Source organism: Diuraphis noxia, unplaced genomic scaffold (genome assembly GCF_037042655.1).
Source record: "Diuraphis noxia isolate RWA-SAM2 unplaced genomic scaffold, SU_Dnox_SAM2 contig0003, whole genome shotgun sequence".
In the NCBI taxonomy this organism is placed as follows: domain Eukaryota; kingdom Metazoa; phylum Arthropoda; class Insecta; order Hemiptera; family Aphididae; genus Diuraphis; species Diuraphis noxia.
Genome location: NW_028301713.1, coordinates 32,617,186 through 32,634,070, shown reverse-complemented (window position 1 = coordinate 32,634,070; position 16,885 = coordinate 32,617,186). Strand labels below are relative to the sequence as shown.

Genomic DNA, 16,885 nt, shown 5'->3' with positions numbered 1-16,885 from the left:
CAAAATAAAAGGAATATATAGTCACAATTTTTTTTTTAAGCATTCAAAGTTTGAGTTTTGACAACATATTATGTAAAAATCACGAAAATACAGAAATTATTTTAAGCTAGAAATTCATAAAAAATTTTCTTTTTATATCTAAGATTTAAAAATTTAATACAAGGCTCATAATATATTTTTACAATAAAAATTGAAAAATAAAAGAAATGCGTAGTCACAATTTTTTTTTACAAGCATTCAAAGTTTGAATTTTGGCAACATATGTAAAAATCACGAAAATTCGCAAATTATTTCAAACTAGAAATTCATAAAAAATTTTCTTTTTAAATCTAAGATTTGAAAATTTTTAATTATCTATAATATATCCTAGAAAGATAAACCGTCTTCGCTCAGAATCGTTTTTTGTATACAATGATATAATATCATTGGATTCAAATTTAATTCCATCCATTACAGTAACCCACTTGTAACCTACTGTACAGTAGAGCGACATACACGACTTACCCGCTTTTTTTTTTTTTCATTTAACTATTGACAACATGCATTCATAATTTCATATTTTCATGCTACAAAGCAAAATATTTTTCGTTCGAGTAGTTAATTATTATGAACTTTTAATAATAGTATACCTACATAAATATAACAAACGAATTTAAGTATAACTATATAAGTCTACAATTTTAAAATAACATTTATTCTTACTGCAGATGTACAATTTTTTTTTAGACCTAAAAATAAACATTATAATTAAATACAATTTTGTTCATTTGTAATGTTTTTTTCTATGTAATATATATTTAAGGTTATATAAACTTTGAAGAGCAGACGAACAGTAAATAAACATTAGGTATGTAGTAAAACAATATTATTTATTTAAAAATAAAGTGTATTTTATACCTATATTGTTGCACAAAAATATTTAATTTGTATTCTATTATATATGCTATATTGCTATATACAATATGCATTAAAAAATGTTTCACTGGCAGCTGCCGATTTTACCTGTACGTTATACAGAACTGCTACTAAATAGAGGAAGTAAGCAAATTTTATAATTTAAATAAAATTGTTTCGTAAAAGTATTTCCAATGGGTTTGGTACGTTTAGCGCTACTCGTTGGACCTTAACATTTCCTATATAGGAGGTCCAAATATAAACATACTACATTACTACAAAATATAAACAATAGTACAATACTATACATATATTGTCTATATACTATATTACTATACATATAGCCATATAGGATAGTACACCCACGTATATCCATCTACTTCGGTTTCCAAGGCTGGTAAAGTTATCTTAAAACTAGTTTGAATTAAATTAATTAGAAAGAAGAATAAGATTCGTTAAAAATTATTATCAAGTTCTTTATAGGCGAACTGAAGAGTGTATTGTTAAACAACAATGAGATTGTTTAAAAAAATATATATTTCTGGTACCTACAAGAGACCGAAAGATTTGCTTAAAAAGTTTTAAATTACTTAGGTAATGTATTTATGTATCAATTAGAACTATATAATGTTATCTGGTTGGTATTTCAAACACAATATCTTTTGATTAATTTCCCGTAAGGGTAAGAAAATACTATTGAACACAGACAATACACATAAAGGATAAATAAATAATTACGAAGTCATTTTAAATTTGAGTTTTTAACGAATTCGATTTTAGTTATTTATTCGGAATTCTAAAAATACATATGGTATCAATGATATTCTATAGTATAGGTATACTTTTTAAAAGTAACTTTTATTAATACTATAGTTATATTAGGATAAAGTTGTAGAGTCTATACTTATTTTTTATTATATAAAGAGGAGTTATTAATTGACGTTGTTAAAGGTAATCTCTTGAACTACTTAACTAATTTCGAAAATTCATTGATCAATTGAAAGCCACATTCATTGTGAGTGTCTTACATTTAGTTCGATAAAGTTATAATAATTATTAAAATAAACGTGTAAATTGTATACTGCATGTATACGCGAGGTGGCCAGCGGGTCTCAAGCTACCTGCAACCTGTTTTTGGTTATAATAAATAATATAATATAATAAGTTGCCCTTAATTTTTTTATACCAAATTTAAGACTTTTTATAGAAATAATAGTATTATTAAATATATTTTTTTGTATAATATGGTTGCTATTGGTTATACAATTTAGTATGGAACAATAAGAAATTAGCAATTTGTTACTAGGTACTAATTAAAAAAATTGTTTCATCTTTACAAAGCTAAAAATGCGATAATAATATAATATATTATGATTGAATAATATACTGTCCTGTATTTTAAACGACTGTGATGTTAAAAATCTTTTTTGGAGATTAAAATAGGGTAAATCCACGGGAATTTGTCAAGGGACTAGCCGGTTGCAAAAGATGAATTAACCAACAATTTTGAATTATATAGAGTGGTTATTTCGGGTAACGAAGTGTACGGGGATCAGCTAGTTTATTATATCTAAATATTTTTATTGTTTGCAATTTGAATTGAGAGTGGCGTTATCTATGATCTTTTATTGTAATAAAACTCTAAAACTATAATTCTACTATAAAGGTAGAATATTCCTAAGGAATTTTCTAGGTTCGGGTCCAAAGGATAATTTCCTAAGATATAGTTATGACTTATGAATACTGGATAAATACATAGATTCCTCTGCTAGATATAGACAAAATATACAGCGTAGTTCATATTTTCACATGTCCGGCGGTAGATGGCGCGCACGATTGGCAAAGACGTAGACCAGAACGAGGAATGAAGGAAATGAAAATGTTTTAAAAAATACCTCCGTATCGCGCGAACGTGTCCACGCATCATCATCTGGCCGCCGTCGCCGCCGCTCGTTCGTTCAGTTTCGGTACTGCTCGGCGTCACCTCAGTCGGACCGGTACGGCCGTCATCGTGATCGTGTTGCAAGTGTCAAATTCATATTATTGTTATAATTATTATTAATAATTTTAACTCCCGACGGTTTTTTTCGCACCGATCGTGTTGGTTGCCGGTTTTCTCCATTTTTTTTTACAGTGAAAATAATAGGAATGTGTTAAAAGTTACAGCAGGTAATGTTAATAACAATGCCATAAAATAACATGATATGCCGCGACACCGTGAGGAGGTACCCCACACCTGTGCCATGTCAATAATATTGATAACGGATTGATAAAGAAGAGAGTCTATCGGAACGTCAAAATATTTTTATGACCGTTTTATTGCCGTGCGGAGTGTCGCGTTGTTGCCGAGTAAAATAAAAATCACCGATTGACCGTCCTGGATCCCTGAACCTGTACAGTCGACCCGTCTGCACATCAGCTACCACGGTCATCGCCCAACGACGCTTTGCGCACCAGGTAATAATGATAATATTCAGCTATGTAATTATCTGCCGCCCAGAAACCAGCTAGATATCTATTTCGTTATAATTTATTGTATACAACACGATATTAATGTAATTTAGTAACGTGAGCCGAAACACGATTTCAAAGCGCCTTGTGCGAACAGTCTGCTATTAATATTGGATGTAGGTTGTTTTTTTATTTTATTTTGCGACCTGACAAAGAGATAACGAATTATTATCGAAAATACTTGGCTACTGATTTATGACAGGAAAACTTATAAATCGTTATAAGAGTGAAATAGGCTCAAAACTACTGAACAGTAGTATCTAATTGTTATGAAAGAATATTAATTATTGCTTGTATCTAATTAACAAAAAGTATCCCATCAATAAATACCAGAGATTTTATTTTTTTAATCTATGAATACATTTCACATCAATATGTTGCGAATTCAGATTAGGTAAATCACAGATCTTATTGAAAAAGCATTTATAGAAACACAATAGGTAAAGTACTGCTTAAACAAATTAAACATTTAAAAATTAAATGTTAGTAGGTAGGTACTAGGTAACACAGTGGCGTGGCAAACTTTATTAAGTTATGAGGCACAGTTATATTGTTAGACCCACCACCCACCTCACCCATCACAAAAAACATTAAAAAATTTTTTTAAGATAAAATATATATTTATTCATTTAAATAATAATGCTTTTTTTAACACATCAGATGAACTTTGAGGACACCCACCACCCCTCAAATTGAGGCACGTGTCTCAAGAAAGTCCTTCGACACTCCACTGAGGTAACATATAAAAATAAGATCAATAGTATTAACAATATGTTTTAGTCCTTGTCATTTTTATCTGTACATAATCTTATTGAGGTATGAACTGAAAAATTTTATCCAAAACATTTTTCTATTTGGCATGTTAAAGATAACTGCAGAAAATCTATTTAGAACCTTGAAATACAATATTATGTATTGCCCTTTTCAAGTATATTTGTGGCTTGGCGTGGTGCGTTGGCTGCTACCAATCGCAGAATGCGACTGGGATTAAGTAACGGCCACAACTACTAGATCCCGAATGGGTGACCACCCAGGTTCATAGTAGTTAAAAACCTTGCCATACATACATGTGTTTATTACCTACCGTAACAACTGTAAAAACAACTTACCGTACCAAAACCTTACCCCTATCACAGTTCATAACCTTTGTTCTTTACAACAGCTGGCCTAAGTTGCCAGGCTTAAGATCAATAAAAAAAATAAATATGTTTTAGTAGGTGCAACTGTTAGAAATTAGATTTCTAGTTTGATTATGAATCCCTAATTTTTTTTTATCTGAAAACATATGCACTATTTTATTTACATTGTTACTTCATTTTGTAAATGAAAATACTTCTTGACTTGTAAAAGAAAACTGTGTTCAGCAATAAAATTAAAAGATCATAAGTATTTATTTGTGTATTCTATAATGTTATTCATTACCTATATGATTAGAGGTATATGTAAGTTTTAATTACATTAATATTAATATTATGCATGTGCTTTTGTGACGAATTTATTTTGGAAAATAACCTTTACCATTTTACTTCCTAGAATATGATATAATTTGACAATTTAACTTGTTGTAATATTGTGCATTATTAATTAATAATAATATTAAGTATCCGGCCTTAACTTAGTTAAATTTAGATTGGAATGAAGTAGATAAATAATTCTTTTTTTTTTGTGAGGAATATATTTATGATTTACGTACCTACCTAAAAATCAAATTTAACTTTAATTACATCACAATGTATGTACAGGTGTACTGTAAACAAATAATTGAAGTTTAACTAAATAGGATTGTGTAAAGAAAATGATGTGCTTTGTTTGTATGTAGGTAGATAATATAATATTGATCATTGATGATCATTTAATATTTGTTTTTAATATTTAATCTTGTAATTTTTTCAGTACCTCTTTTGTATAGTATTGTACCTACATAGTGTGGGATACACACTTTACACACTATTTTGGAATTTTATTGGAGAAAACAGGCTGTTTTCCTATTCATTGCATTTATTTATTTATGATTATTACTATGGTAAACCTTGATTAATGTAAATAATAATATATGTAATTTGTGTAAATAAAATAAATAAATATTAATAGTGAACTCGATGGTTAATAAATAAATAAATTATTTTATTTTATTAAACAAAATTTGTAGGTAATCATTTATTAACATTTTAAAGGTAAATATAATTTATGTTAAATTTAAATACTAGAAATTATACATAATTTATTACCTATTATTTATCTAGAAAATATTATATTGTTTAAAACAAACATTATATACCTAACTAAAATTATTATATTTATGATTTATGAATCTATTAAGATTAATTTCCCGTATAATCATGATAATTAATACATTGCTTGAATATTAAATAAAATAATGAAAGATTAAACCAATTTTTAGTTATTCAATTTTAAAAACTTTTACCTAGGTAGTAAGTTACAAATAAATTAAATTAGGTAAGTACATACTTAACAGTTTAATTTCATATTAATTAGTTAAAAATCAACCTACCTATAAAACATTGTAAGCTAACCTAACCTAGTAAATGTATTATGTTTGTTTTATTTTACATATATTTAAAATTTAAGTCATCATTATTAGTTATGTGTATGCTTTTGAATACAATCAATAAGGTCAAACACTGGATTGTTAAAAAGAAGACCTACAAAATTTTTGCCATTTGAAAAGGTATCCAATAATAACAGTTAACTTGTGTAAGACCATACTTAAAGTTCCTTGACTGATAAAAAAAAAATGTATACATTGCCATATCACATTAACCCTAATTATTTGTACTAGCCATTACTGATGGCTTATTGTCTCACTCTAAATATTATAGGCAGTCAGTCATTGAAACAAAATGGAAAATTGTTATCAGTAGGTAATAAGTATATTGGTACCAATATAGCTATTAACACTCATGCAATATCATCAATAAATTTGATCTGTATTAGCACATTTTTTTCATACATTGATATAAGAAGAGGCCTCTTCATACACACTAGACTGGGTGTGGCCTAGAGGGTCAAGGACCAAATATGCTGCAAGCTAATCAACATTCCACCAAGGATCATATATGATAATATTCTTCCTAAAATACTATTGATGCCATCCAGTACCTATTAAATTAAACATTTACTGCATTAATCAATAGTATTAATTATTTATTACATTTATTTAGGAAAACACTATTTATTTGTTTTTAGTTAATATTCATGACCACTATTAAGTAATCACCCAAAATAATTATTTAAATTTTAGATTACAGAGGTTGTATGTAATTACATAAATTGTTTTTAATTATTAACCTACTAGATTTAAATTCAATAAAAATAAAAGTTCAAATTTTCAACTCTAAAAAACTGATATTTTATGATTAAGGTTAGTTATAATAGTAGGTATATATAATGTATTTGTATAAATACATAACGTCATGACTTATGTATGAATTATGGGCTGATATGTATAGAATTATTTTATAAATACATAACGTCATGACTTATGTATGAATTATGGGCTGATATGTATAGAATTATTTTATAAATTTTCGGTGATCCCTAGACCCAAAAATATAATTATTTTTTTTAAATCAATAGTTTTCGTAATTAAACTTACAAATTGCAGAGTTTTTATATTTATAACTGTTCATTATTATATTACAACATGGTTTGTTTCTGAAAACGTATTTCAATTAGGGTTACTATAATTTGTAGGGTATCACTAATCATCACTTTTACTCCCGTCTATTACGAATTACGATTTCAACCCCCCTACTTTTGTTATCGTGAAAACCGAAAAGTACGCGTTGTTACATAACATAATACATTAGATTAAATTTATTAATAATTTATGTAATATCGGGTATAGCTATATAGGATCGTATTATTTTTTACGTTTTTGATTCTTACAGTTTACGACAATATTATGCTAGTTCTACTTATCTAATTTCATTATTGCCATGATATATTTTACCATCTTTAGATTTCCATAAACAAATGGTTTATCTTTCGTAGAAATGTAATCTTTATTTGTAAAATCAGAAAAAATACTTCTAAATACGTTGATAGACGATAGTCTTCACATGAATTATAATACATTACTTATTATAATTAATAAGTAATGTCATTTTTTTTAATTCTCATAATTTACTTATTACATTGAACATTGAACTATGTTTTAGTAACAGGTTTTAGTCAACATTTACCTAATTATGAATTTATGATGTTAATTTAGGTTGTTTTTTTAAATTTTAAAGTAGTTATTATGAATCCTACTATTAAAGGTGAGCATTAATTATAAATCTAAAAATCTATGTTTACACTGATGGTATAATTTATTCTATCGTACTACGTTTACATTTCTGTTATTATTTATATTTTACGTATTATGAATTATGATAAAGGTATATTATATTTATATACTACCGGTATCCTTTTTACCTTTTCGTATTATATTTTTCAACGGTATGTTTGTTTTCACACGGTGCATTCCATTCCGTTGAGTTTCCTAAATGTCTATCCGATGAGTTAACGATGTAGCTAATCTATATGAATTCGCGGAGGGGAGGGAGATATTGAGTTTTTGTTATGTTACGAAATTAAATTGTTTATTCTTCATAACTTGATTATATTCCTATAATGTATAAATGTATAATATAAGGGTAATCGGAAAAAATCCCCAGGCTACTACGATATTACTCACAACCTCATTCACAAATATTTTTTAAACATTAATTGGTATCTATAATTACCACATTATTAATATTTAATTACAAATACGTATATTATATTATATTATACCATATTATTATATTATATCATTCAATAAATTAATAAAGTTGTTAGAAAAATAAAGTTTTTATTAAAAAAATATTTTTTTAAATATTTTTATCCTAATAATTTTAACTAAAAATATCTATAAAAAATACCGAGTACCTAGTATGTCCCATAGAGTATTTTAGATTTTTTTCAAACACTTATGAGAAACCTTGTTTTAAATTTGCAATACTTAGCTATAGAAATTGAAAATTTTTTGCATTTTTAGAAAATGTTTGTAATTTTTGGTATTAATTATTTTGGTTTTTCGTTATAATTACATTTAAAAATGTCAGCAGTTTTTTGTCTAATATATAAAGTCATAATCATAACGTTTGATTTATAAATAGCTATAAAATATTTAAAATATTTTGAAAATTTTATCATACATTCATACATAGAAAACATCATAATATAAACATTTGTTGAAAATTTCAAAAAATTACAAAAAATTATATTATTATATATTTTTACTGTGAATAGGTGCCTACGTTTAATGATTATTGTTTGATAATTATTATATAATTATTAATTTTATTATTATTATCTATATTTTGTATTATTGACGCATTAATTATTCGAAATATTTTTATATGCTATGTTTTTACTGTGAGTAGGTGGCTAACCTAACCATTTTCATGAGGTTTTGAGGAATATTGCGGTCTGGATATTTTTTTTCTTAGGGTTGCGGATTTTTTTTCCGCAATTCAATATAAGTACCTACTAATATTTTGTAGATACATATATTTTCTGAATTATTATAATAATCATGGAGTCTAATTTATTGTTATTTCTATTATGTTATGACTTACCTATAGTTAAAAAATAATTTATGAAAAACTTAAACGGCATCATTGTCTGTAAACTCCGTTTAAAAAATATTGAAAAGCGTTGGTCCTTGTGTCGTCATATTTTTTGTTATGTATTGACAATAAATTGAATCCTTTTTGGTATTTACATTAACCTATATTAAATATATAATATAATCATACATATATGTATGTATTAAACTATAATGTATATGTAATGTTATGTATTACATATTTACATAATATTTAATAACACAGTTTTCGCAAGAGTTATATGTTTGTGTACATAGAACATTCTATTAATATTTAACACTGACCTACGTAAATGAACCGGAATATAAATAATACCTCCCTCTTAGTGGGTATGGTAATATATTATGACTTACTGGGCAGTTCTCTGTATGCTAATTTACACTAGTAAATACACAAATAAAGTAATTTTTAATAAACTTGTAATTTAAATAGCTGTTATCGCATTAATGTGTTATAAACTTATAACCATAGATATTAAAGAATTGATAGGCAATTTATGCTTATCATACGGAAACGAACATGAAATTATTTTTGAGTTATAGAAGTCTTAACACAAATATATATGTAATTATTATAAATAATTTATGATAAGACCTCTGCCAGAATGATATGTAATGATAAAAATCAGCTCTTCCCCATTCCGGCACACTTACCTCTATTTTATTAATATAGCCATGGCCTATCTATTCTCTAATGTCTTTGGTTGTAGCTACCCTAGTAGTATTAAGTATGCAACATCAGAATAAGTCACAACCTGCCCGAATCACTAGGTGAAATTCCCAACAATCACCTTTAACCCAAAGCCAACAACATCTAATTCATCTTAGCCACCAATCTTCAAACTAAAATTTAAATTCAATATTTAGAATAAGTACAAATATATTAAGTAATCGATTAAATTATTTGTAAGCGCAATAAGACCCATGTTGCCGAGGATTTTGTTGTCTATATATATAAAAAAAAATATTAAATAGGAATGATATGTAGGATGATGATTTTTTAACTAGGACAACATTTTAATTTATTCATGAAATGAAAATTATGTAAAATATAGATGCGGTTACTGTAATAATCGTATTTGTATGTAAGCATTAAGTACCAGTAATAGGTGGCGTCACGTACTGTCTGTAAAATACACATTTTTTTAGTACATTACTATATTGTCCTATATCTTTAGTGCTGCAGTACTACGATGAGTACTTCATAATACGTAAACAAGTACCTATGTCATATCATGCAGCCTATCTAAATTAGACCTTAAATTATTATATTATTATATTAAGAGATAGTTTTGTCTTTTGGGTTTATTTTTGATACATTCGTCGTGGATACCTAGGTGTAGGTGCTAAATGCTCGTACGACCGTACGTTATTATAATATGGTCATAATATTTTAAATACTTTTTTGTTTATTTAAACCTGCGTTCTGGCGTTCTAATTGCAACGTGATATCTATTTGATGTGTTTAAACGTGCGTATGTACTACATAATGTTTATAGTATGTGCTAATGCCGAGTATACGTGTATGGTGTATTACGCGATGTCATATAGATTAGGTAGCTAACCTCCCGTTTGTCCGGTTGTGAATGTTGATATCGTATATTCGTATCTAATAGTGTTAAATATTAGGTAATAAAAAAATAACTTAATATTCTCGCGTCATTCAACATTATATTAAAAACGTATCAGTAATATCGTCGAGTTACTAACGTTATTATTATACAATTGTGTTCGTCCTACCGCAATGTCTCGGACGTCGTCGTTTTTGCGCGTGACGGGGACCGGGGGACGAATGAATAGAATGGAATATACGCGATCACAATATTTTGTTGGATGGATTTCGTGCGGAGACCTAGTACCGTACCGTCCAGTCCATCCATGCCCGTATGGCATAATAATATAAACGGTCCAATAATTGCCAAATGACATCATTCGTCATGATGACGATGATAATGATGATATTGTATTGTACTTATGTATTACCATTTACCATACATGGTGGAGGGAAAAGCGATTTGTTACTTTAGCTAGCCGCACGGCCAAGAATATTTTAACACACGTGTATTAATATTGAATAATACTGATTCATTTAAGGTGTTCGTTGAAACAAAACTATTATAATATGTTATTATGCGCGCTGTTATTGTTAAGCATAGGTACACAGTAAACCTCGAACAGTAGTGACTATAGTGATACATGTTGTATATTATAACAGTTATCTACCTACCTCTTCGGTTAATATTTTATTTCGGGTTTTATTTTTATTTTTTTTTATCATCGTTCATAAAAAAATAGCATTACAATTTAAACACCAACAATAAAAAAATAATCTCGAATGAAAAAACTCACGTAAACCACCTCTTAATAACTGTAAGATGTGTGGTTAAATTTTTTAAATGATTAAAAATTAAAAATTAATAATTTCACTTTGAACAAAACAGGTGACATCTAAAATATATATTTCCCTTACTAAAACATTGTATTTAAATTTAATATGTTTATAAAATTTATCATTATAAGTGGTTACTGGTTATTAATTGCATAATTATTTATCCATTGTTGTATACATGTGTGGTATGTTTTTTGGAAAGAATTAATTTTATAATGATGTAACTATTAATGACTTCTATCAGTTTCAAGTACCCCGAATCATATGTTATTTAGATAATGATTTAATTAAAATTATTATTGTGTCTAGGTAAACATCAGTAACAATGTCACATCACAGTGATGACAATATGTTAATAGCAAGCAGTGATTCGTTTTGGGAACCTGGCAATCACAAACGCACCACTAAACGTATCGAAGATGGCTATAGATTATGTAATGATCTTATTACTCTCATACAAGAACGATCAGATATTGAAAAAGCATATTCCAAGAGCTTAAAAGGATGGTCCAAGAAATGGAATGAAATTATTGAAAAAGGTCCAGAATATGGAACGACAGAAGCAGCTTGGAAGGGTGTACTAGTTGAAGCGGATAGACTATGTGATTTGCACATAAGAGTGAAAGATGACTTGTGTAACGATATAATGCAACAAGTGAAGACGTGGCAAAAAGACAATTATCATAAGGTATGCACTTCAATATATTTTTATCTATTATACTCATTATGTAGTTTTTCTATTTGATGATATTAGTAATATTGATTTAAGAGGATAGCTGTACTTTTTTTTTCTCTTGCCCACGCACAACATTCTAACTTAACGATCACAATAATAACTATAATCATAATAATTTTTAATATTTAAATGAAATATCCTTTTGTAGGTAATATTATTATCTAGGGATTCTATGTATTTTATTATATTTTAATTTTAAAGCAAGTTATGAGTATCTTAAGGTGAACAAACAATTTTAAATTTTAAAATGTTCATGATTTGCTTCAAAATTTAAATGTAATAAAAACCTATAAGATTCCTTATGATAATAATCTTACTTTTAAGTATTACAAGAAGTAATTTCACTATAATATAAGAAATTATTATGATTATAATCATTATCCTGAACGTATAAATTTGGGATGTTGCCCGTGGGTCATAGAGAGAAAAAAATATGATGACATAATGACATCCTTTTAATACAAAAATATGATTGTAGTTTTAATGTGCTTTTATTAATACTTATATTGTTTGCATCAGACTGTTTTACACATAAAAGAACGAAAAGAAATGGAAGAATCATTTAAAAAAGCTCAAAAACCTTGGTGTAAACTATTGACTAAGGTTAACAAAACAAAAAATGAGTACCATATTGCATGTAAGGCAGAGAAATCAGCATCAAATCAAGAACGAAATGCATCTGCTGACAGTTCCTTATCTATGGATCAAGTAAAAATATAACATATAACTATTAATAGTGCATTACTTGATTAGTTATTGTATTTAATTAAAACTTAAAACCTTCCCTAATAATTGATTAGGTTAAAAAAATGCAAGATCGCGTAGCCAAATCGAAAGAAGAAGTTCAGAAAGCCAAAGAAAAGTATGAAATGGCTCTACAAGAACTAAATGCATACAATCCAAAATACATGGAAGATATGACAGTTGTATTTGACCGATGCCAAGAAACGGAAGCTAGAAGATTACAGTTTTTTAAAGACACTCTGTTTACAATACATAAGTGTTTAAATATTTCTCAAGATCCTGTGTAAGATTTTAAAAGTGTATTTATTTTTATTGAAAACCTAGTAAATTTGTTTTTATTTATTAGATTGCCTCAAATTTATGAAGAGTTTTATCATACTATCAATAATGCCGATCATGAGAAAGATTTACGGTGGTGGTCAAATAATCACGGTGTCAATATGGCCATGAACTGGCCCTTATTTGAGGTTTGTAAATTATTTATATAATAATTAGTATTATTGTTTCGTTATTTTAACCGTAGAAAGCCATTTTGTGATTTATTTACTAGATGTGTATACAATTTCTTTTTTTGGTTTTGGCTTGATTAAATTTTTAATAATAATTGTAGTTAAGTCAAAAAACTAATTTGTGTGCATGTGTGTTGTCGTGTTATTCTTCTATAGGATTATATAGAAGAATTCCGGGATATATCCAAGGGAAAAACCAAAGAATCTATACCTGCTGGAACAATAACATTAATCAATCAACGAGCAGTTGGCGAAGATTTGCATGTAAATGTTAGTGTGCATTTTTTATATTTTTAGTTAACTTCTTAGTTCTTACATGTTAGTTAGAAAAGTCGTTATTAGTATATGAGACTATCTTATAGCATTTAAATCTTTGTTTAGATTATTAACTCATTTAGTTATTTTTTCTTAATATTTAATTTATTCACATTTTTATTTTTTATGACATTTTTAGGATTTGCATACAACTCATCCAAAGATAAATAGCAAAAAGCCAACTGTTCCATTGTCACGATCAAATGATAGTACTGACAACCATAAGCAATCAACAGAAAAATCAAATGGAACAAAATCGCATCCAATAACGTGAGTTACCAAAATAAAAAATAAATTTTAGTTCAGCTAAGCAATTATTATTCTTTATAAATGACACCTAAATGTCGTGTCATTTAGATTCCTAATGAAGGGGCCGTGCACCGGACCTTACATACCTGTGTTAATCGGTAAGATCGATTACACATGTTCCATATTCCCTTTGTATTTAGAAATTCCTTTAAATTTATAGTGTCATTAGATAAAATTGTAAAACCTAATATTTTATGTAATTGATACAATTCTATTTTTGTGTGATTAACACTGACAATATTCCTGATTATTCTTATTTATATTTGTTTTTTTATATATTGAATAGCAATGGAGCATCCAATAGCCAAACGCCAGATTCAAACCCATTTGAAGAGGAGGAATGGGATGAGGAAGAAGGAATTGGTCCCGATGGTGCGCTTGTGGACAACGGTGAGCCCGGTGTACCTGTAAAAGCACTTTATGATTATGAGGGTGCCGAAGCTGATGAACTCAGTTTTAAACAAGGTAAAAATTAATAATATTGATAACAATTTGAATTTTGAATATATAACTTCATCTAAATAAGTTAGTTATAATTAAAATTAAATTTTTATTTTAGGTGAGTTGTTTGAAAAATTAGAAGATGAAGATGAACAAGGCTGGTGCAAGGGACGTAAAGATGGTCGAGTTGGATTATATCCAGCTAATTATGTAGAATCAGTATCATAAATACATTGATTAGTTTAAAATATAAAATAGTATGTATAATATATTTAAAGAAGAAACAATAATGACGTATATCGACTATGTACTGTCTGTTCCTCTGCCAAAAAAAGATGTTGTGATCCAATTAATATTTTTGGAGTATTGGTTGTTTTATTTAAATTGTTTGTTAATTTATATTTATTTATTGAAAAAATAAAGCTTATTGTTATATTGAGGGAACAATTGGTAAATAGAAAGATATTTTTTTTCTTAATACTCCATTAATTTTATTGATAAATAATTTACTGGCATTATCTACTCTATCATATATATATATCAAAGAAATGTGTAGATAGTTTCGTATATATTTTAACAATATTTCATTAAATTAGTTATTAAATATTATTATTATTTTCACAAAGGAATGATCAACATATTGAGTGTCCAAGTACGCTCCAAATCATGATTTTATAGATAAAATCCAAATCTTAATCAATACAATGAATAACTTGGATATGACAAACAATTTTACTTGATACTTTTTAGTTTAACACATAAGGGACAATTAAACAATTAAACATTTTTAATTATTTTATTATTGAGCCAGATAAAACATTAGTTAATAATTAACTTGATTTTCATTTAAATTATTTACTTTCATTTTTTTTTATGTTACTAATTATAATACAATAGTATCTGATACTACAACAATGGTAAGCTATTGTTATTTTCTGAATGGAAATGCATTATTAGTAATAAATTGTTGTTAATTGTATTTTTTTTTTTAAAACATTTACTAATAATAAATAATACTTATTTATTATTATTATACAAATATTAATTTGCCATTAGATTGTAAAAAAAAAAATACTCTGTTAACTATTTAATATTTTTTTAGTTATGTTTTGTACATATAATATAATATTATTAGCATTGGTTCATGTATGATCTATTTAATTCTAATTGATTATATTTTGTTGCATGTATTCATTTTAAATTAATTAAAAGAAATACTAAAGATGATTTGAGTAAGTGTCAAGATCAAAGACAAAATGTAATAAAAATAAATATTGAAAAAACCTACTGACATTTTAAGTTTCATGATATTATTGAACATCACATTAACTGGCATTCGTGACTATGCTCCCAGCCAACAATAAACTATTGAAACTGCTTATTTTAGATAATCACACTCAAAATCCTTATTTCTATATTTATTAAGGGGAGGACTGAGGGCTTAAATCATAGACATGTCTTTGGTTTAAATACCCTCTCCTGGCTACTTTCACTATGTCAAATGATTTGTAATAACAATTATAGGTGTGTTGGTGTCATCAACTACCAATTCGTTTGACATTGATTACTCATCAATGATGAATAATTATTGTAATAAAGTGCATGTAACTGACTATTTAAAAATTATTGTTGAAGATTATTAAGATAACTTGATGTCCTGTTTTTGAAAATATTGTATACTGACATATAACTAAATAATAAATACCATTAATGGAGTGTTACATAAACAATAAAAAGTAAAAACACATACATTTGAGAAATTACATAACTAAATGAAAATTATTAACTATGCACATATTTATTTGATTAAATATAGACACATTATATTTTATCTTTTGATAATGTTTCTATACACCATTAAACTCTTTAATTAATTTTAATATTATGTGTTATAGTTTTTTTTGGTTCATTGGTTTGAATATATTCTTATTAGCTTGATTAAATGACAGCTATACATTATTTTAAACTGTTATTCTACCCTTCTTAGAGAAAATACGTGTACACATTATTGATAATTCTATAATATTTACTAAAACCCATTAATTTTATAGGTATAAATTCATTAAACGATTGTCAACAGTTTTTAAGGGCACATCACTTGTAATATCCCGCACATGAATACAGTAGCATAAAAATCGGTTAAGCAAGGGGGCCAAATGCCAAGAGCCCAAAACTGATGAGGGTCCTAGCCTAATCAAAAATACCGGTTTTTTTTTTTTAATATTAGATTTCGCAACAAAATAATATTATTTTGGTATTTAAAATAAATTTCAACTTTAAATATTGAAGAGATTATATTTTGTTTATTTTTAAAAGTTCAAGAGGCCTCAGAAAATGTTATGCTACGGCCCCCAAAATCCTAGATACGCCACTGCGCAAAT

General features: G+C 27.1%; 1 protein-coding gene across 3 annotated transcripts; it reads left to right on the top strand.

Annotated features, from left to right (window-relative positions):
• Window positions 1-2,827: 2,827 nt before the first annotated feature.
• Synd (protein kinase C and casein kinase substrate in neurons protein Synd) lies at window positions 2,828-15,795 on the top strand. Of its 3 annotated transcripts, XM_015514598.2 has the most exons (10): window positions 2,830-3,351; window positions 4,066-4,140; window positions 11,760-12,138; window positions 12,706-12,894; window positions 12,987-13,213; window positions 13,277-13,397; window positions 13,596-13,709; window positions 13,894-14,024; window positions 14,350-14,528; window positions 14,623-15,795. In XM_015514598.2, the coding sequence occupies exons 3-10, from the start codon at window positions 11,776-11,778 to the stop codon at window positions 14,730-14,732; spliced, it is 1,434 nt and encodes a 477-aa protein (XP_015370084.1). In that variant the 5' UTR covers window positions 2,830-3,351; window positions 4,066-4,140; window positions 11,760-11,775; the 3' UTR covers window positions 14,733-15,795. The 3 variants fall into 3 exon arrangements, with proteins under 3 accessions (XP_015370094.1, XP_015370084.1, XP_015370075.1); XM_015514589.2 differs by lacking the exon at window positions 4,066-4,140 and having other exon boundaries at window positions 2,831-3,351; XM_015514608.2 differs by lacking the exons at window positions 4,066-4,140; window positions 13,596-13,709 and having other exon boundaries at window positions 2,828-3,351.
• The last annotated feature ends 1,090 nt before the right edge of the window (window positions 15,796-16,885 follow it).

What these genes read in the sequence shown, in the direction of transcription:
- Synd (XM_015514598.2), top strand. Translation starts at nt 11,776, where the DNA reads ATGTCACATCACAGTGATGACAATATGTTAATAGCAAGCAGTGATTCG. An exon ending in TGAACTGGCCCTTATTTGAG is followed by an intron (nt 13,398 to 13,595) that starts GTTTGTAAATTA and finishes ATTCTTCTATAG; the next exon opens with GATTATATAGAAGAATTCCG. An exon ending in ACAAAATCGCATCCAATAAC is followed by an intron (nt 14,025 to 14,349) that starts GTGAGTTACCAA and finishes TATATTGAATAG; the next exon opens with CAATGGAGCATCCAATAGCC.